Below are 21,625 nucleotides of genomic sequence, written 5' to 3'. Positions count from 1 at the left end.
ACACAAAAATAATTTTAATATTTGCATGAATCAAAGTGCTTCCCAAATGCATATATTCAATAATTCAACAGTTTATTAGTGACTTTCAGTTAAAAGTATATATTTGAAAACCATATAAATTTTACAACTATAAAGGTTAGACCAGCTACAGTAACATTGAATATTGATATATTATAGATTAAAGTGTTTCATAGTGAGCTACTTGTTTTCGCTATATGGTCAATGGCTGTGTGAATGATGGATATAAGATTTTCTTTGGTAAGGGGACCAAAGTCATAGTACAATCAAGTAAGTCAAGATTTTTCCTAATTGTACAGTTAAATTACTTAATTATATGCAGTTTGATTGGATAAAAATGGTAATAGTAGGTATTCAAAATCTATTTATTTACAGTCATATCCAAAAATGCACTATGAAATAAACACCAAACAAGAGTGGCTAGAGTGAATTCTGGGTAAATGTACTATGTTGTTCTAATGTGTGAATGCTGGCTATGAAAAGATCATATTTGGAAAAGGCACCGGACTAACAGTTGATTCAAGTATGTTTTCTGCTACTTACAGTAAACTAAGAGAGCTGCAATAATTTTAAAACTTAAAAAAAAGTTTGTCAATTCTGATATATTCATCAAACCAATCAAAGTACTTGATAGCTAGTGATACAAAATGGCTTCAATTTAATTTTGATATACTTTAGCTAAAACTGTTGTTTCACATGAAAAATAAGAACCTTTTATATGACTTTAAACCATAACTGCCTCCATGAAATGCTTACTTCAGAGAAATACAATTCATAAAGAGCACTGACATCCTTATATGTCTGTATAATAATAGGTAACTGTGATAGGCTATAGATTATATAAATAGATTCCCAATTATTCCAATCAATATTTAAGGCTACTGTAGTTTGTATGACCTTTATAGTTAATTTATAGTATGCTTTTCAGATATCTATACTTTTAAATGAAAGTCACCAATAAACAGTTGAATTAGATTCCAAATAAAGTATTCTAAATAAATATAGCCCTTATTGTTGGGCTTCAAAGCAAGGAGAGTATAGGCAACATGTTTACGTGTTCGGATAAACCACTGTGTGACTCAAGGAATTAACAAAATTATTTTTGGAAAAGGCACTCAACTCACTGTCCTTTCAAGTAAGTGTATCAAGCTTGTCTTTTTTTTATTTTATATTTTAAAACCAATGTTAAATTTAAAACTGTTCCCATTATTTTCCATTATTAATGAGTTGTACACTTAACATTCATATGACGCTAAATTGCACAGGGGAAAAAACTATTATCGAAAGTAAATTGACCAAAATAATTGTGATAGCCTATTACTTTAGTAGTCTAAAATTTAATAGTTGTACACAGTCAATATGGCCTTTTATATAATCTCTTCCAAGTATATCAGGGCAAGATGTCAAGGTCTTTATTTTAAATATAGTATAGTGGAAAATGACCATTTATGCAAGTAAAATATGAGTAGATCATATAATTGGACTTTTTTTTTTTTTTTTTTTATTTATAAATCAGCTAAGCTTAACTAGTTCTTAGGGTTTCCATAATCTTAACCCTAATACATAACTTTGAATTTGTGATAATCAATATGTAACATCAACAATAATAGGCATTTATTGTAGAACATCAAATTTGGAATAATACCTGATACTTAACAGATAAATTATAGTATTATTTCTTAGATTTTAGGTGATAATAACATTTATCCCAATTAAAGAAATGAAAACACCTTATCCAGGATGATTATATGTTCAGCAGCAGTTATGTGTTTATGGTCAACAGCTGTGTGACTCAAAGTGGATTAAAAATTATATTTGGGAAAGGCACTAAACTAACTGTGTTTTCAAGTAAGTGTGGCTCACTTCTCTCAAATATCGCATACCTTTTTCATGAAATATGCATGTTTTTATGATGCTTATAAGAGCAATATGATTATTATCAGAACAATAAATCAACAGTGATATTCTATCTTCTTTAGATAGGTATTTATCTGGGAATTAGTACTTTATCATTTTTCTTGTAATATCCTACTTAATTCCCAGATAAATACATTCGAAACGTACTGCTTGTTGTTAACTTTATAGGAACATCAACTCTTCTTTTGTCTTTGAAAAATAACAGTTAAAAACAGATTTTTATTCTACCACTAAACTTTGATATAAATGGATGTCGTTCCTTCTTTATAGTTTTCACACTGAATCTTATTTAAGAGCGATTGTGACAGAATTGCTTGCAGTGTTTTTGATATCAGGATATTGCTAGTTTTTAGTATATGGCCAATGGCTGTGTGAATGTTGGACAAAAACTTTTCTTTGGGATGGGAACAAAACTTCTTGTACAAACCAGTAAGTTGTACTTTAATCTTAGTATGAATGCTTGAATATATATAAGGGCAATATGTCAAGTCTGTTTTACAGTTTGAACATATAAGTGACTGAATCTGAATATATTGATGGCCATCATTCCTCAAAAATACTTTTATAATAGTAAAAGGAAAAAAAATGCTAGAGTTGGACTGCAATTATGAATGAACTTGGAACTGGACGCACTCGGGTGGACTTGTACTCAAACTTGACGTGAACTTAGACAGTCAAATCCACATCATGTGTAACATGAAAGAAAAATAAGAAACAAGAAAGAAACATAAAATTAAGACAAAAATACATTAATAAACATTCCTCACTAAAACTCAATTGGTTAAGTGCTTAGACTCGACTCGGACTCGACAAGGTGGACTCGGGCACAACACTAAAAAAATACCCTGAATTTTGTGTTAAAATTAGAACAATGAACTATTTAGGTTTTAAGGTGACTTTTCATTCCATTGTTGTAAAATGCGATCTCCTCTATGCTGTTCAGTGCCATCAGGATGCCAATACTTTTTTATACATGATGAATGACTGTGTGAATGATCAAATTAGAATGTTATTTGGCAAAGGAACAAAACTCATTGTCCAGTCAAGTAAGTCATATCCAATATTCGTACCAATATTGAATTGTATGCATAAAATATTTATTTAAAAATGCTAGTTATCTCATATTTATGTTATAGAAAAGCAAATAATGTAATGTAAAAGTATTTCAGATGAGACTGCTAGTAAACACAACTAATGTATTGACATTTTAATTATGAAAAAAAACAAATACAAACAAAAACCACCAAAAACATACTGTCAACATAAAGTCAAAGAATGGAACTCAACAGAATTTTAAAGGGTTTAGTCTGTATTTTTGTTTATTTGTAGAAATGAATAATATCTCAAAAATGAATTTAATATAAATGTATCCACCCTATAACAGTCCACATTGTACTTAGAATAAATGTACTGTGCTTTACTGATGTGTGAATACTGGAGGCACCAAGATCATATTTGGGACAGGCACCAAACTAATAATTACTTCAAGTAAGTTAATTGCCTTTTCAAAAGATCATAAGTCCATAGGGCGTTCATTTGGTATTTAATGGTTGGCATTGCTTAACAATGTTAATTTATAATAGAATGCTATTATGAGGATAATATAGATGAGTATAATATTAGAAGTTCACATGACTTGAAATTAGTATGGTGCTTGTTGCTAACTTTAGGAACATCAACTCTTCTTTTGTCTTTGAAACATAACAGTTAAAAACAGATTTTTATTCTACCACTAAACTTTGATATAAATGGATGTCGTTCCTTCTTTATAGTTTTCACACTGAATCTTATTTAAGAGCGATTGTGACAGAATTGCTTGCAGTGTTTTTGATATCAGGATATTGCTAGTTTTTAGTATATGGCCAATGACTGTGTGAATACCGGACAAAAACTTTTCTTTGGGATGGGAACAAAACTTCTTGTACAAACCAGTAAGTAGTACTTTAATCTTAGTATTGAATTTATTCTGTGATAAACCCATTATTTCATCAACCAAACGTGACTTTGATTGTATTGTAAAAAGAGAATGACATGTCACAATGTAAACAAAATGCATTACAATAGATTTATCATTTAAACTATCAAATACTTCTGTTCAGTGATGTTGGACTTTGGGCTAACTAAACCAAAAAAAGAAAACTGACAAATATAAAAGGATAAAAGTGCCAAGCAAAACCATTTGGTCAATTCCAGGCTCAACAACAGTCATATTTGGGGCAGGCACCAAAATACTACTAAATTCCAGTAAGTTTTATCTTTATTACTAGTTGTTCAATATATTCAGTATATATTCATTTGTCAAGCACATTGAAAGATGGCCGCTCCAAAAATGTTGAGGACATTAAAGAGACAGAAGTTTATGTGTAGTGAAATTTAATATTAAATTTACTGTTCCACCAAATATCAGTAATTATCATAAGAGGTTTTTAAAACCCACTTCATCCACAGACATTAGTTATTAATCTAATTTCTAATAGAATTTACTGTAATGTCAAATTACAAAACTCTTGTCCTTTATACCTATCAGAGGAAAGAGCATCCAATGTATTTCTGTGTTGAGCTTTGTAGTTGTGTGACTCAAAATGCATACAAACTGATCTTTGGGCAAGGGACTCAGCTCATTGTGTTATCGAGTAAGTTATGGATTCAGTTATTTAAAGTTTACTCTAATTGATATTACTGCAAGCCCTTTTCACTAATCCACTGATTGAACAGGTAGACTTGTACATGACATTTTCACAGCTTTTTTATTTATGTAATTTATTTGTTTTCCAAAACTTAAATCTATGCAATTATTAATTTGACTGATACATTGATATATTTGAGATTTGAGAGACTTTCCGAGTACAGTCGAATTCACATCATGTGTAACATGAAAGAAAAATAAGTAACGACATAAAATTAAGATAAAAATACATTAATAAACATCTCTCACTCAAACTCAATTGGTTCAGTGCTTAGACTCGACAAGGTGGACTCGTGAACAAAATCAAACACTGCAGAACAAATTTAGTTATAATTCTAAGCATCGTGATAAAAGTAGTAAAATATTTCTCATTTATGATGTTTATGATCTTTAAAGTTATTTTTAAAGACTGAAAGACATACAATCCATGTACACGACTGGTTTTTGGTACAGAGTCGATAGCTGTGTGACTGATCAATTTAAGATGTTCTTTGGCAAGGGGACCAAACTTATAGTACAAGCAAGTAAGTTTTATCTCTAAAATTGTAATAACTATTATATTTTATGCAATAGATAATATGTTCGTGATGATAGGTTTTCTTTCATTTTCTAAATATTCTTACAGACATTATCATCATATAACGTTCGAATTAAAAAAAGAAAGAGTATAGTGGAAAATTACTATTACTGTAAAATATGAGTAGATCAGATAATTGTACTGGTGTGCAAGGATTTGGAAAAGACAGACTTGAGAGTGGAGTTTAAAAGCTTTTTTTATTTGAATAACTTCAGATTGTGTAGACTGCATGTAAAAAGAACAAATGAACAAGTTCTTAGGATTTCCCTCCTCTTAACCGTAATACAAATCTTTGGCATCATCAATTTATGTAACATCAACAATAATAGCCATTTATTAGTACATCCAAACAGCATCAATACAATCTTTGGAATAAAGCTGACATTTAACTGATACATTAGTTAAATTATTTCTAAATTAGAGTTTAGGTGATAATAATCACATTTATCCCATTTGAAGAAATGAAAACACCTTATCCAGGATTATTATATGTTCAGCAGCAGTTATGTGTTTATGGTCAACAGCTGTGTGAATCAAGGTGGATTCAAAATGATATTTGGGAAAGGCACTAAACTAACTGTGTTTTCAAGTAAGTGTGGCTCACTTCTCTCAAATATCGCATAGCTTTTTGAAATATGTACTTTTTATGATTAGAACAAGACATCAACAGTGATCTCCTGATCATCATTTTTCTTGTAATATCCTACTTAATTCCCAGATAAATACATTCGAAACGTACCGCTTGTTGTTAACTTTATAGGAACATCAACTCTTCTTTTGTCTTTGAAACATAACAGTTAAAAACAGATTTTTATTCTACCACTAAACTTTGATATAAATGGATGTCGTTCCTTCTTTATAGTTTTCACACTGAATCTTATTTAAGAGCGATTGTGACAGAATTGCTTGCAGTGTTTTTGATATCAGGATATTGCTAGTTTTTAGTATATGGCCAATGGCTGTGTGAATGCTGGACAAAAACTTTTCTTTGGGATGGGGACAAAACTTCTTGTACAAACCAGTAAGTTGTACTTTAATCTTAGTATTCAATTTATTCTGTGATAAACCCATTATTTCATCAACCAAACGTGACTTTGATTGTATTGTAAAATGAGAATAACATGTCACAATGTAAACAAAATGCATTACAATAGATTTATCATTTAAACTATCAAATACTTCTGTTCAGTGATGTTGGACTTTGGGCTAACTAAACCAAAAAAAGAAAACTGACAAATATAAAAGGATAAAAGTGCCAAACAAAACCATTTGGTCAATTCCGGGCTCAACAACAGTCATATTTGGGGCAGGCACCAAAATACTAATAAATTCCAGTAAGTTTTATCTTTATTACTAGTTGTTCAGTATATTCAGTATATATTCATTTGTCAAGCACATTGAAAGATGGCCGCTCCAAAAATGTTGAGGACATTAAAGAGACAGAAGTTTATGTGTAGTGAAATTTAATATTAAATTTACTGTTCCACCAAATATCAGACATTTTCATAAGATGTTTTTAAAACCCACTTCATCCACAGACATTAGTTATTAATCTAATTTCTAATAGAATTTACTGTAATGTCAAATTACAAAACTCTTATCCTTTATACCCATCAGAGGAAAGAGTATCCAATGTATTTCTGTGTTGAGCTTTGTAGTTGTGTGACTCAAAACAGAGACAAACTGATCTTTGGGCAAGGGACTCAGCTCATTGTGTTATCGAGTAAGTTATGGATTCAGTTATTTAAAGTTTACTCTAATCGATATTACTCAAACTCTCTTCACTAATCCACCAATTGAACAAGTAGACTTGTACATGACATTTTCACAGCTTTTTTATTTATTTAAAATATTTATTTCAGTTTTCTAAAAAATTAAATCTACGCAATTATTAATTTGACACAAATATTTGAACTACATTACTGAGTGGCTCTGACATCAAAATGAACACTGAAGTTTTGACTTGCCGTTTATTGAAGTATTTATAACACTGACAGTCACTGTGTGACTAGCAACTTTGACAAAATGATATTTGCGAAGGGAACTCAGTTGTTTGTACAGACAAGTAAGTAAAACCTTACTTTTGTTTGGAAATAATTCATCTGGACATCACATTAAAAAACGAAATAAGGAAATCATGAGTTTTAAACAGAACTACACGAGTGTCCACTTTTGTCACACAGTAGTCCAATTAATTGGACTAAATAATTTCTATAAGCATGATGGTACAGTAAGAATCTTTAATTCAAGGATAATTTATTCTGTGTAAACCCATTATAACATCAACCAACCGTGACTTTGATTGTATTTTAAATGTAGAATTACTTTTGTCAAAATGCATTACAATAGATTTAGATGTCAAACAGTTCTGTTCAGTGATGTTGCACTTTGGTGTTACTAAAACAAAAAAGTAAACTGACAAATATAATGGGCCTTGAGTAAAAAGGATAAAAGTGCAGGACAAAACCATTGTGTGAATACTGGGTTCAACAACAAAGTCATATTTGGGGCAGGGACCAAAATAATAATAAATTCCAGTAAGTTGTTTTAAATTTTTTCACTAATTATTCAATATATTCAGTATATATTCATTTGTCAAGCACATTAAAGATGGCCGCTCCAAAAATGTTGAGGACATTAAAGAGACAGATGCGTATGTGTATAAAGTACTTTATAGGGATGCACATTTATATAAAAGTTGCACTTGTGCCACCAGTCCATAAGCATAAATGTTTTATTTATTTATTATTCTTTATAAATCCCTTTAATGTAGAAGAAAAACAGTATAGTTAAGTTGATGTTAAATCTAACATGATGGAGGTTGTCCCTGCTACTCATGGAAGTTATTATCCCACTACTAACCACTGTGTGAATAACAATATTGGTAAAGTATTATTTGGGAAGGGGACACAACTCTATGTACAAGCAAGTGAGTACAACCATTTAAATATTATAATATAATAATAGCATATTATTTTCATAGGACTTGGTATCTAATTTTACTGTCATGAGTAGTGAAATTTACTATTAAATTTACAGTACCACCAAATACCGTTTTCAGATGTTTTTAAAACCCAATTCATTCACAGACATTAGTGATTAAATAATCGAATTATTAATAGAATTTAATGTAATATCAAATTACGAAACTCATGTCATTTATCCCTATCAGAGGAAAGAGTATCCAATGTATTTCTGTGTTGAGCTTTGTAGTTGTGTGACTCAAAATGGAAACAAACTGATCTTTGGGCAAGGGACTCAGCTCATTGTGTTATCGAGTAAGTTATGGATTTAAAGATTTCTCCAATTGATATTACTCAAGCTCTTTTCACTAATCCACCGATAGGACAGGTAGACTTATGCATTCGATTTTCACAGCTCCTTTTATTTATTTACAATATTTATTTCAGTTTTCTAAAAAACTAAATCTATGCAATTATTAATTCGACAAATATTTAAACTGCATTACTGAGTGGCTCTGACAATTAAAATGAACACTGAAGTTTTGACTTGCCGTTTATTGAAGTATTTATAACACTGACAGTCACTGTGTGACTAACAACTTTGGCAAAATGATATTTGCGAAGGGAACTCAGTTGTTTGTACAGACAAGTAAGTAAAACCTTACTTTTGTTTGGAAATAATTCATATGGACATCAGATTAAAAACAATGAAATAAGGAAATTAAGCAATTTAATAATGAGCTTTAAACAGAACTACATGAGTTTCCACCTTACTACAAATAAATATGTAATAATATGATTTTTACACAACAGATGTTTATGCCTAAATAAAATAAATAAAGAATTGCTACAGATAATTAGCTAAACAAATTGCAGTAATAAGAATCACTAGTACAGTAGTACAAATCTTTCATTTAAGGATACTATCCATATCTTTTTCTTACAGATATTATCGGAAATCTATAATTACTTTGTTTTATCTGTTTTATCCAGTATACAGGTACCATCCAAATGGTTTTTGTACTGATATATAAATCTGTGTGACTTCAAGTGTTAAAATAGTCTTTGGTGGAGGGACAAAATTAACAGTACAATCAAGTAAGAGAATAATTTATTTTAATCAAAGAACTCTGATAATGTTGTGTAACTGTCTAGATTGATTGGGTATTTAAAAATAGAGTTAGATAAAGAACACAAAGAGAGGTTTGATTTTACTGTAAACAACAATTATTGTTTTACCAAGTAACCTTTGTAACTCATAAATTCAGTCATTTATAAGGCGAAATAGCTAAATTGAGAAATTGATCGGCATTATAATCAATCAACTAGACATTTGACAGCCTAGATTCACCAACATGTAATAACTCTCAGTAAAAATTCACTTTCTAATCTTAATGGCACATATTTCGCCATGTAATGATCGAAGACTATATTCGATTTCTTTTTTTAGCATTACTGAATAGATATACAAACATCTTTTGAGTTGGTTAGTTTGATAAGTGTCTAAAAAGGCAGACTATCAGTTTTTTTTGTATTCTAAAATAAACTAAATTTGATATTGTTTTGATTTTGTTAGGAACTATACGTATTGTACTGTATTGTATTTTGGCCACATGTATAGGATTATGATATGTGTGCTAATCATTGTGTGACTAACACTGCTAACAAAATCATATTTGGGAAAGGGACACACTTATCTGTGCGCCCAAGTAAGTAGCAACCTATGGATAAGAATCTACTACATTATATCGTTTTGAATATTTTATTTGTTATAATTTAAGTACAATGTTCATTTTAAAGTACAAAACATTTTTTTGACATGGATTTTCCAGTTTAAACAAGTGTTACATTAGATTGACATTTATTTGTGTTAATTTAAACATGGTCTGGCATGGCAGAAGATACTAATAATAAAAACGTCCAAACTTGGACTAGTAGCAGGACTTGTAATCGACATTACAGCAAATAAAGAAAGAATGAAATACAGTATAATCAAAAGAAATACAGTATAATTATTTTAAAAAATCAATTTAGAGTTTAAGCCATTGAATATTAAATATTATATGATGCAGAATATATTACCATACCATTATGAAGTAGTCTGTTCATTAGGAGAATTGTGTTGATGCAATTAAAAGCCATCTACATCTCAGCATAATTGCTAAAAGCATTGTATTACCCAAGCTAGATCACGTCAGTAAGAGTTCGGATCTTGAATAAGATTGAAACTATAAGGCCTTGTGATCATTGTGGTATAAATTCAACTAACACAAAGCTAGACAGTCCTAAATACCTTAAAAATATGTTTTCCGATACAGTGTTATATTGTTAATGTGAAATTTACATTTCATAATATATAATAAACTACTGGTTTACATATTGAAAGACTGAATGAGTTTTTGAGGTGAGGTATCAGCCTGTGGGCCTTGAAAAATCAGTTATTACTTTTGAAGTATGGGGTGAGAATTTGACATATTATCAATATTTTAAATGTGTAGGACTTTGGTGTCATTGATTTGAGGCTAATATACTATTCTATTCTATATTCTATTCATCGAATCGACAATAAGATTTTTTTCCATTTTAATTTGAAATGTCTGTCTGGAATATTTTTTTCACATATGTAAAATTACAATGTTTATTGTCAGCGAATGTACTTTCTAATCCAGTAAATCTGCCATAAAGGCTAATTACATATGACGAAATGTAATTGGCAAATTCTTGTCTGCATCAAACACATACACTTCATGTTTGTGAAACTAATGTGTTTGAATTTTTTTTCTCTTATATTTTTACAGAAAAAGAAGAAAAACCAGAATATTACAAATTTGGAAACTCGTGTCTGGCAACTGACTTCACGAAACATGACGCCACACATTTCAGCAACAAGACAGTAGTGAGATATTCAGGCAAAGAATACCAAAAGTACTTCAGTACCTTTGACTTTGGCTTTGGACCTAAAAAAATAGACTGCCCAGAAAAAGGTAGGAATTACCACATATACAATGAAAAAAATGTCATCTTAATTAATAAAATATTTGGTTGCATTATATTAATCTACTTTATTCCACATTCAGAGAAATGTGAAGGATCATCCAGTGATGTTTTAGAAAAAGGTAAGTGTTTTCTTTCTTTCTTTTTTATTACTGTATTTTTTATTTAGACTCCCATAGATTTCAGATTGTAAGGTTACTATCATTTTAATAAATATTAAACAAATTTGAAAACTGGATGAAAGTGCTGGATCGCACATGCTGGATTGTGCAAAATACATGGTAAACCCTAAAGACATACTAATTGTATTTTTATTTCTGCAGATGAAAAAATCAACTTCTTGTCACTGGGCCTCTTTTGGCTGAGAATTCTCTTTCTGAAGACTGTTGTGTTCAACGTCCTGGTGACTTTCAAAGCATGGATGAGCTAACGTGAGTGACGATGTTATATCTTGTGACAGTGGGTCTCATTCACTAACTGTGTGTTAACATTTGTTCGTAAAAACATTTTCATGCAGAAATTATGTTTTTTTTTAGCATTTAGATTTATTATAAGTTTAAGATAACATTAGAACTAACTGAAACATACATTCAAATAAGACAGCGGCTATTTGCATTGTGTTCATTTGCATTAACAAAAGGTATTTTCTTTGCACTAAGCGCAAATAATGTTAAATGCTATTTACACATATACTATTTGCACCTCAGTGTATTGTGGTATTTTATAAAACAATATGCAATAAAAATAACATTTTCAGCGTATATGATTATACTTATTAAAATCATAAATGGATGCCATCTTATTTTGAGACATTACTTGTCTCTGTCTTGAAAGCTCTACCCTACACTAGTGTAAATTAAACAAAGTAAAAAAAAAAAAAAATGCTTTAATGCTTGCGGTTGCCAGAATTTAAGATTTTAATTCCCCCATTCAGAGCTTTTCTGTTGAAAGAACAACATTTTTGCTTAATCTTTACAATCTGGCAACCATGCGTTTTGGATCGCGGATAACCCGTAAAGCGTAAACCGACAAATAAGTAAGCTGGAGTTTATCAATCTCCAATGAGATCAAACCTTCTCAGTGATAAACCGTAATAAATCCAAACATAGATCTCGACTATATTTGCGATCGTGGTTGTTAAATAAATGCATTTGCGCTACCTTTGACAACAATCGTTGTAATTATATTTTTGAGCAAAATAATCAGGATTATCAATTTTACCATTATGTAGCATGTCAAAAATGTGACTTGGTTTTTCATTGACTAAAACTAGACATTTTGTCGACTAAAACTTGACTAAACAAAAACAAACAAGGTTGACTATATGATAAAAACTAAAAAGTACACTTGACTACCCTACACCTACCCCTAACGTTATCAGATAATCACTTTATTCACACTATTTAATACCTGTTATGCACTTTATTTCCACTTTTTAAATATTTCCGTAATCTTTATTTAAAATAAACGCTTCTCCGAGTTGATAGGTGATGGGAAAACGGAGAAGAATGTGTTCGTAAAAGGCAGATTCATCACAAGCTAACGCCACCCACCTCACTCTCCACACCACTACTCCTGTTATCAGCAGGAGTTCTTTTGTAATTTTGTCTGGCTCAATTCGACAATAGTGGGCGGAGTTAGTGTAAATAGCCTCTGCCTACAAGGTGGGCTATTTGCACTTGGTGTAAATAAACACTCAGAGGACAAAAGAAGACTCCCGGCGAACTAAATTATAGTTCTATTACAGTCATTTAACACAAATAGTGCACAAACTGGGATAGGTTCTATACTTTTGATCTTTATCAAATATATTTAACGAGTATCAAGTCGACTGGTTGTGAATGGCTCACATGGCTTTACTCGAAGATCTTGCTGCAAATTTTCTCAGAATATTTTCTGCAAACATACAGTAAGTATGCAACTTGTACGCAATCATTAGTGAATGAGACCCAATATTTCATTAGCAAACTCTATAAAATATGTGCTGTTTTGTTTGAAGAATTACAATTGGTCTATTATTTGTCTTTCAGGTCTCACAAATCCAAGTCGTTTTTCATCAGTTGGATTTATCACAGTGCCTTCACCGAAGACAACAGAAAATGTTGCATCACATTTGAGAGCTGTTAGATTTGCACCGTTGTTGTTAAATGATGATCAAGGGATTATGTAACCACCCTCAGTTATGCTATAGTGCTTATGGTTTTAAGAATCATATACGGTATACACATTTGAATGTAATGTGTTTATATGCTTTTATAATATGGGCTCAACTATTCTAGTTTAGGATGCAATAGACATATGCCGCCATTTAATTGTTTCTAATTTAGCAACTTAGATGTAGTTCATGTTTAATTTCTCTTTATTTTAATGATTTCTACATTTATTTTCTAAAAAAAGATTATTTAGTAAAATATATATTTTTTAATTACTTTGAAGCTGGATTAATTCTGAAAAATTCTGTCTATATACCTTTAATTTTTTGCAACATATTTACATCCACAATTAAGTGGACTTGTGCTTCCTTCCACAATGACTGACTTCCATTCAATAATGTATATTGTGCAAAACATATGAAAATAAAATGCATAAATAACCAACTCTGGGCTTCTGTGTATTATAAACACACAAAATCCAACCAGATGAAAATCTATAAGTACACTTAATGGAACCTTGATTGACCATTAAATGATAATCAAATGTATTACAAAGAATGAGAATGGATTAAAGTTTTGTGGTCACACTTTATATTAGGTGTCTTTAAATATGTACTTGCATAAAAAATGAGGTTCAATGTTCATGCCGTAGTGCAAAACACTTCTGCTGCTATTGAGATGGGATATACTGTACATACTGTATGGGTAAAGTTAAGGACAGGTTTAGTCAGGTTTGATGGTTTAGTTTAAGGGTGGATTAAGGTGTAAGGTCAACAGTGTAATTACAAATAAATGAGTATGCAGTGTCTAGCTTTCCATAAGAGTGCAACAGTGGAATTAATTACAGCTGTAATTATATGCAGGTATTTTTTTAAATGTATAATGTAAAAACATACATGTACACGATAAGTGCATTGTATCAAATGATTAATTTAAATGTTGGTATATTAAAGTTTAAAACACTTGGTTTAAATTGGGAGCAGTTTGTTAACTGGATTAAGAAAGGCAATGACCACTCTGATATGAAACACTTATAGGTTTATTGGAAATGGTGGATTTTGTGTGTCACACAATGATGAAAAATGATGATTTTTTTGTAAATCCCCAAATACCAGAAAATACTGATCATCTTTCTCAAAATGACTAACTTTGAAGTTTTGTGGTGTTTACAAAATGAACTTATCGAACATGCAGACCATAAAAAAATGGCTGCTAAAGGGGAAATAACATGAGGCATAGTTTAGTGTGTAATAATACAAACAAGGAGGAACATGCAATACATTTCTTTATTTGTGATGCCCTTTCACATGTTTTTTACTGAACTTGGTATGAAGTAAAAACTTAACTTTTGAAATTCCCATGTTACTGTTGATTATAATCAACAACAACAACAACAATCTTTATTTATAAAGCACATTTAACACAATACAAATTGATCCAAAGTGCTGTGCATAGTGCATAGCAGGACTACACTATAAAAAAAAAAACAATTACAAGTTTCCAAAAGCTAAAGAATAAAAATGTGTTTTCAGAGTAGATTTTAAAATGTCCAATGAAGGAGCAGACCTCACATGATAAGGGAGAGCATTCCAAAGCTTGGGCCCAGCCACAGAAAAGCCCCGATCACCCTTTAATTTGTAGCGACATCGATTCGTGACACATTTAAAAACAAGTGATTTGAAGATCTAAGTGCCCCAGCAGGACAGTATGGCTCACAAATACACCTTGGTGCACAGCCAGACAACACCTTATAAACAAACATAAGGATCTTAAAATCAACTCTAAACCTAATGGGCAGCCAGTGAAGGGATGCCAAAACAGGAGAAATATGATCCCTCTTTCTAGACCTAGTCAAAAGTCTTGCAGCTGCATTCTGAACAATTTGTAAACGAGATAGTGAAGATTGAGGAAGACCACAATAAAGAGAGTTGCAATAGTCTAATCGTGATGTTACAAATGCATGAATTGCAACTTTTAAATCTTTGCTTGAAAGAAGGTCACAGGACACGATTACGGAACTTTAATCACATCTCAAAATCTCATATATTAAGACAAAGAAAAAAAATGGTGATGAGTATCTACTAACTACATCTACAGACTTTTTAAATAGACCTCTTGCAGACAAAACCTCTGATTAGCTAATTAGGCAAGCTGGCACTTCTGGAGCTAGACAGTGCAACAATGGTAACATACTACAGACAGTTCTGGACCTTTAACTAACAAATAACACATCTGCAAACCCTGAGTATTCAGATTCAAAACTCAGAACTCACTGAGTCGCAAAGCATTCTGGGTACCCAGCAGCACTGCAATACTTTACAAAATCAAAGCAGTGGAAAATGTATATACTAAATGTTGATTATCCTTTATCCATCAAGATCAGAAAATGAAAGTCATATTACAATGAATGAGAACAGATTTAAATTATATGGTTTATGTTACTATGAAAAGCAATGACTTAAAATGAAATGCAAGTATAGATGAAACACTTACAAGGTGTACTGAAAATGGTACTTGATTTGTGATTTTATTTTAAGTTTCTTAACTTTATGTTAAGAAAACACATTTGCAATGTGGAACCACTGGCCATAGCTGAATCAAATGAAACCAAAGAACTATTTTTGAGTGTGCCAGTTAGTACTTAAAGTAAAGTAAAATGACAGCATGCTAAATATAGTTTAACTTACAGTATGTATGGAATGAGCAAGTAATTATAAGGTTTCTGTAATCGTCTCAGTTATTTCTCATTAAGTGAATGCAATACACAACAATACACAACAGAAGCTAAACTGCAGCCACCCACACCCGATTCATAATCTCCACTCTTCTGCAAAATGGTAACCACATAAAATAAACAACATGAATTCTTCTAACTCTCCAAAATAACTGCACATTTAACACTTTTAGGCCCGGTTTCTCAGAAACTAGGCCTTAGTTAAATTAGGGCATTTAAGTAGCTTTTATAAACATGCCTTAGAATTATTATTTTGTATTTCATCTTAAGACAAAAAAATGTCAGTGACAGATTTTAAGATATGTCAGTGCAACTTTCAGTTAAAACAGCTCAAAAATGCATTTAAGTCCAGGACTAGGACGTGCGTGTGTGTGTGTGTGTGTGTGTGTGTGTGTGTGTGTGTGTGTGTGTGTGTGTGTGTGTGTATTAAATTAACAAAAAATAATTGTTTGTATGGACTTGTTCAGTCTTGTTGTACAAACCTAAATTGTGTTAAAAAAAACTCCTAAATAAAATAAAATAAGGAACACTGTAGCATTTTGCATGATGCTGTGTAATATTGCTGGTTAGGCTCAAAGATATGTTTGTTCAATTAAATTAACCTCAATTAATTTAATTGAACAAACATATCTTTGAGCCTAACCAGCAATATTACACAGCATCATGCAAAATGCTACAGTGTTCCTTATTTTATTTATTTATTCATTTTTATGTACACTGATAATAATTATTCTGTGCAGTAGGCCTAAATACTACAAAAAACAAACATTCTACATTGAATTAGTTAGTTCAGGCAAGAATTAAAATAATTCGTTATATTTATACAGTGCTTTTCTTAGCATTCAAAGCGCTTCACATAATGGAAGTGGGAATCTCCTCAACCATCACCAATGTGCGGCATCCACCTGGATGATCCGACAGCAGCCATATTGCACCAGAACGCCCACCACACAGCAGCTTACTGGTGAAGAGGACAAAGATTTATAAAAAGTAATTTATATTATGAAGACTTAATACTCCAATTCACTCACGTGGTGAGGTAAAAAACCTTCAATTTGTGGGCTAAATCATAAAAAATGCGTAGATCTACGTGTTTCGACTACACAGTGTATTTTACTTGAAATTGTTTATGTTTACACTGATTCCTTGAGTAAGTATCAAAGTTACAAGATTTAGTTAAACCTACTCAATTTTCTGATATTGATGTTCCCATCATGGCATGAATGGGCATGAATAATAAATAAGGTTGCATTTGTAAAAAAAATTTTTTGTATTTGCTGTTAGGTTTAGTAACTTGCTGTTCTGTGACATCTGGAGTTCATTTTCTACTCAAAATTACCCATTCATGGTCAAAAACTATATCCCTTGAATGTTACCGTTATTGTACCGTTTTACCGTTATCGTTAAGTTTTGAGGTCTCTGTGTTCGGTTCATTACCTATGAGATATGTTGAGATATGTTACAAAGTGTAAATCTATTGTGTTGTTTACTAAAATGTTTATAACCATACACTTCACAATCATGGCTTAATTCAGCACTACATTGTTTGAATACAATTTACAAACAATAAGTGAGTAAAATGTACTGTACTTGAAACAGAGTGTTGCAAAGTAAACTGAATGAGCAAGTTAAAATGAAAAATTACTCAAACTCTAATTGACCAAGTTCATTTGACTTATTCTCTTTGTTAATTTTACATAACATAGTTAAGTAGATTTTACTTAATTCCATACGTGTAATTTATGTACAAAATGTCCTTATTTTTTCTATTTTTTTTTCAATGTAACATTATAAATGTAAGTGGATTGAACAGAATAAAATTAGGTTTTGACAAGAAATTGACTTAAGTAAATTGACCAAGCAATTCATTATTAAGACATTCAGGAATTTGACCATGCACAAAAAGACATGCTATTTGGCTCTTAGCCAGTGTTTTTGCTCCTGAGTTAATGCTGTTGCTCAGTATAATGCTAAAGTCACCTGGTACTGCAACACATTTACAACACAGTCTCACTGTACAAGACCAAATAGCACATTCAAATATACCAAGCACTGCCATAACTAAAAAAAAATTAAGTAAACATAAAGGTCTTCCTTTCTTATATCACTTGGTGGAGCTCTCACATGCTGTACATATAATTATTTGTATTTTTAATTTGTTTTTACTTTAACTACACATGATTTTCTCAATTTTAGTAGTGCGCAGACAAATGTGCTCAGTTTCTCATGCATGACTTCCTTTATACTAATGACTATGCATCTCACTTTTTTCTGAGTTTGCAGATGAGATCACACTTGGTTGTTGACCTAATTTCAAATGGTAACAAAACCACATATCGAGAGGAAGTCAGCTGGCTGGAGACAACAATCTTGAATATAAAATTATTTTTGACTTCTAAAAAACATCCACAATTAGAAATACTTTGTTCTATGGATATATTCTTTTAGATATATCAATGTTTAGGTATTATCAGGACAGGAATTTGGTTTCAATGATCAGGAAGGCCCAACAATGGCTTGTACTCTCTGAAACAGTGCCCTTGGTCCAGTTCTACACTACAACGTTATTTCACTTTCTTATTTTGTTTAAGCCCTAGTTCATGACACTCACAATAAAAACACAGATTTGACCTAATCGACCTACATGTATCTAGGATGGAAATGAGTGAAACCCATACATCCTGGCCACCTGACACCTTCATTGTTTATTCCTCTAGTCATAACTAATGTAAACTAGGACACCTTTTCACCTTGTTTTTTGTTATCTACTGTCATATTACATCTAATGAATTAAAATGCAGAATTAAAATACACACATTAAAATAAATAATTTCAAATATATAGAGACTAATGTGCTATGCTATGTATTTTAATTTAAAATTAAAATGTAGAGTGTTCAGGACTGAGATACTTCATGATCTTCTGTCATGACTTGTAATTTTTTCTTTTATTCAATGCTTAAAAAGATAAACAACCTGTTGCTGATTTACTCTACCTGCACTGAACTCGAAATATGGATTCTAAATTGTCTAATTTAAATTGTCGTTTAAAATGTGTCTGACATTTTACTTGCATTTGGTGGATGTTGGTTCACTTAGCAATTTTCCCTCAAAAACATTTTACACATAAAAAAACTGTAGGCTACTTTTGAAAAATATGTTTAAAAGCTGTTTTATTTTACATGTAGAGTACCACTCCATGAGGAACTCGCATGATCACATGATCAACCAAATATTAGTTACCCTCAGACACTTTTTTCCAAGTCAAGCTGTCAATTCATGAACTAATTTGGAATATTTTCTCTTTCGACTCACTTTCACTCATTCCATCCATGCATCTAATCAGTGTATCTGCTTAACTCACAAGTAGGCTATGTCAATCTGATCAAAACGAAAGCATCATTGATCAGTCTAAATGATATCTCTGAATAATAGGCTTTATATGCCGATCGTGACATGAACAAACAGGAAAACAGGTCTCATTGCACCCGCTTGTCGTGTTATCAGTACGAACTGACAGCAATATCTATGGACTTTTAAGGTAATCAGCTAACCTAGCTAGTTCTTTTTATTGTTGGAGGTTTTTTTTGTTTTGTTTTTTTTGCTTAAATATTAGTGAGGAGAAGAAAATAAAAAAAACTTGTAGATAATAATCTGCATATGCTATGGATATCACTTATGCTTATCTTTGCTCACTCCTTTGAAGGTATCTTGAGTAAAACGGCTCTATATTAGAGCGGAGCCCATAAGACCTGAGAACCGGAAGCGATTTGACCTGTTTTAAAGAAAAAAATGGAAGTTTGTTGCGCATTACCGCCATTTTTTTCTTCAAATAAAAACACCAATGATTTGTGTAAAAAAAAACACAGAACATTTGAAAAGTGTCTTCTTCCTCTGAACTTTGACCTTGGTATATGTATATTTTTCATATGTATAGGCCTATATGTAGCCTATGATACAATTATTTTTCTGTATTTTCAAATTACAAGATTTTGATACAACTACTTACATGAAATTGAGGGACAAGCATTCTTTTAAAATTATTTATATTAATAATTGCTTATTTTAGTCTTGTTTTTGTGCACTCAGTTTTAGCACTAAAGGAATAGCTACAAACAAGCAAATAAATAAAAAATATATATGTTTAATTAGATGTTAGGTTAATTATGTCTTATATAGGGGGTTTCTTGAATATTTGAAAGCTTTTCATGACAGAAAATTCAAGTGAAATGTGTAGGCCATATTTTATGAATGACCCAATTATGGCTCACACTGAATTGTGCACTTATACAATAGCACTAATTATGGCTGAAAGGTGTAACAGGTTTTAAGTCTCTTCTAGAGTCCCTTCACATGGGACTAGTGGTGGGGCCTTCCCTGCATGGCCACATGCTGATGAATATAGGTGGCTGCAGGAGACCTGTTGTGACGAATACGGATGGGAGGTTTCATTGCCACACAAAACATATACAATTTTAGGTAAAAAACAACTAACTAACTCAATTAATTAAAATAAAACAAAAGTATTAGCATTGGAGTGATGTTCCCCTTCAGGCTGACTGATATTTAGCTTTAGTTATGCGGTTCGGATGGATGTAGCTATTAGTTTTGAATATACGTATAGATTCTTTTTGAATACATGTAGCGATTCATTTTGGAAAAAGTAGCGATTCATTTTAGGAAAAGTAGCGATTCATTTTAGGAAAAATAATGATTCTTTTAGAAAAAGTAGTGATTCATTTTAGGATAGCGATTATTTTTGAGAAAAGTAGCGTTTATTTTTGAAAAGTATCTATTCTTTTTAGGAGTAAGATTTTTTATGGAAAAATTAGTGATTCATTTTGCAAAAATTAGCCATTCTTTTTGAAAAAGTAACAATTATTTTTTGACAAAGTAGCGATAAGAAAGGTTGGCGTTTATATGCTGACCAAAGGAACTTATATTATCCTTACAATGTAGTGTTCATGTTTAAAATCGATGTTTCATCATGCTACACAATCCTCATTCCTTATAGAGAATACTTCAGTCGACATATGCATCAGCGGAGAACATTTGCTATATTGCATATATATTCGGTTAAAAAAACTCATCCCATGTCTCTCCATGTAATTCTCACACACATTTTCATGCACATTCTGGTTCACTAAATACATAACACAACTGATTATTAATACTATTAAAGAATAATAATACTGAAAATAATATATAACAATAACATTTTAGTCTTCAAGCAATAATAAGCAATTCCTGTTCTATGAACAACATCTAACGGGCTGATGGACACCACACACATCCATGTCATGGTAACATTCCAGGTGAAGATAATGAGGATATTACATTGTTTTTAATTCCTTCCTTCACCAAGTGCATCACAAATGGCTACAGTACATTATGACACAAGTCATTCCAAAGTCCCCACTTCAAGGGCTCTGCCCTTTCGAGTGAGTAGGGCATAGGGATGCTCACTTCCGATTGGAAGTGATATGGGTAATTTCGTCTTAATGGGTAAACGTTACATAATCACAACAAAAATAAATGTAAAGTGATAATAGAAGACAAATGTTTAACTGGAGTTGTAGTGATT

At 31.3% G+C, this 21,625-nt stretch overlaps 1 protein-coding gene across 1 annotated transcript; it reads left to right on the top strand.

Annotated features, from left to right (window-relative positions):
* Positions 1-200: 200 nt before the first annotated feature.
* LOC311292637 (M1-specific T cell receptor alpha chain-like) lies at positions 201-13,752 on the top strand. The gene is made up of 5 exons (XM_084412378.1): positions 201-288; positions 10,960-11,145; positions 11,239-11,277; positions 11,479-11,586; positions 13,186-13,752. Exons 1-4 carry the CDS (start codon positions 216-218, stop codon positions 11,583-11,585), a joined length of 405 nt encoding a protein of 134 aa, XP_084268504.1. The 5' UTR covers positions 201-215; the 3' UTR covers position 11,586; positions 13,186-13,752.
* Positions 13,753-21,625: the final 7,873 nt, after the last annotated feature.

The sequence above is a fragment of the Rutilus rutilus genome (genome assembly GCF_951802725.1).
Source record: "Rutilus rutilus genome assembly, chromosome: 6".
In the NCBI taxonomy this organism is placed as follows: Eukaryota; Metazoa; Chordata; class Actinopteri; order Cypriniformes; family Leuciscidae; genus Rutilus; species Rutilus rutilus.
Note: the sequence above shows the minus strand (reverse complement) of the source record. Positions and strands in the feature narration are given on the sequence as shown.

What these genes read in the sequence shown, in the direction of transcription:
- LOC311292637 (XM_084412378.1), top strand. Translation starts at nt 216, where the DNA reads ATGGTCAATGGCTGTGTGAATGATGGATATAAGATTTTCTTTGGTAAG. An exon ending in CAAAGTCATAGTACAATCAA is followed by an intron (nt 289 to 10,959) that starts GTAAGTCAAGAT and finishes ATATTTTTACAG; the next exon opens with AAAAAGAAGAAAAACCAGAA. An exon ending in CAGTGATGTTTTAGAAAAAG is followed by an intron (nt 11,278 to 11,478) that starts GTAAGTGTTTTC and finishes TTATTTCTGCAG; the next exon opens with ATGAAAAAATCAACTTCTTG.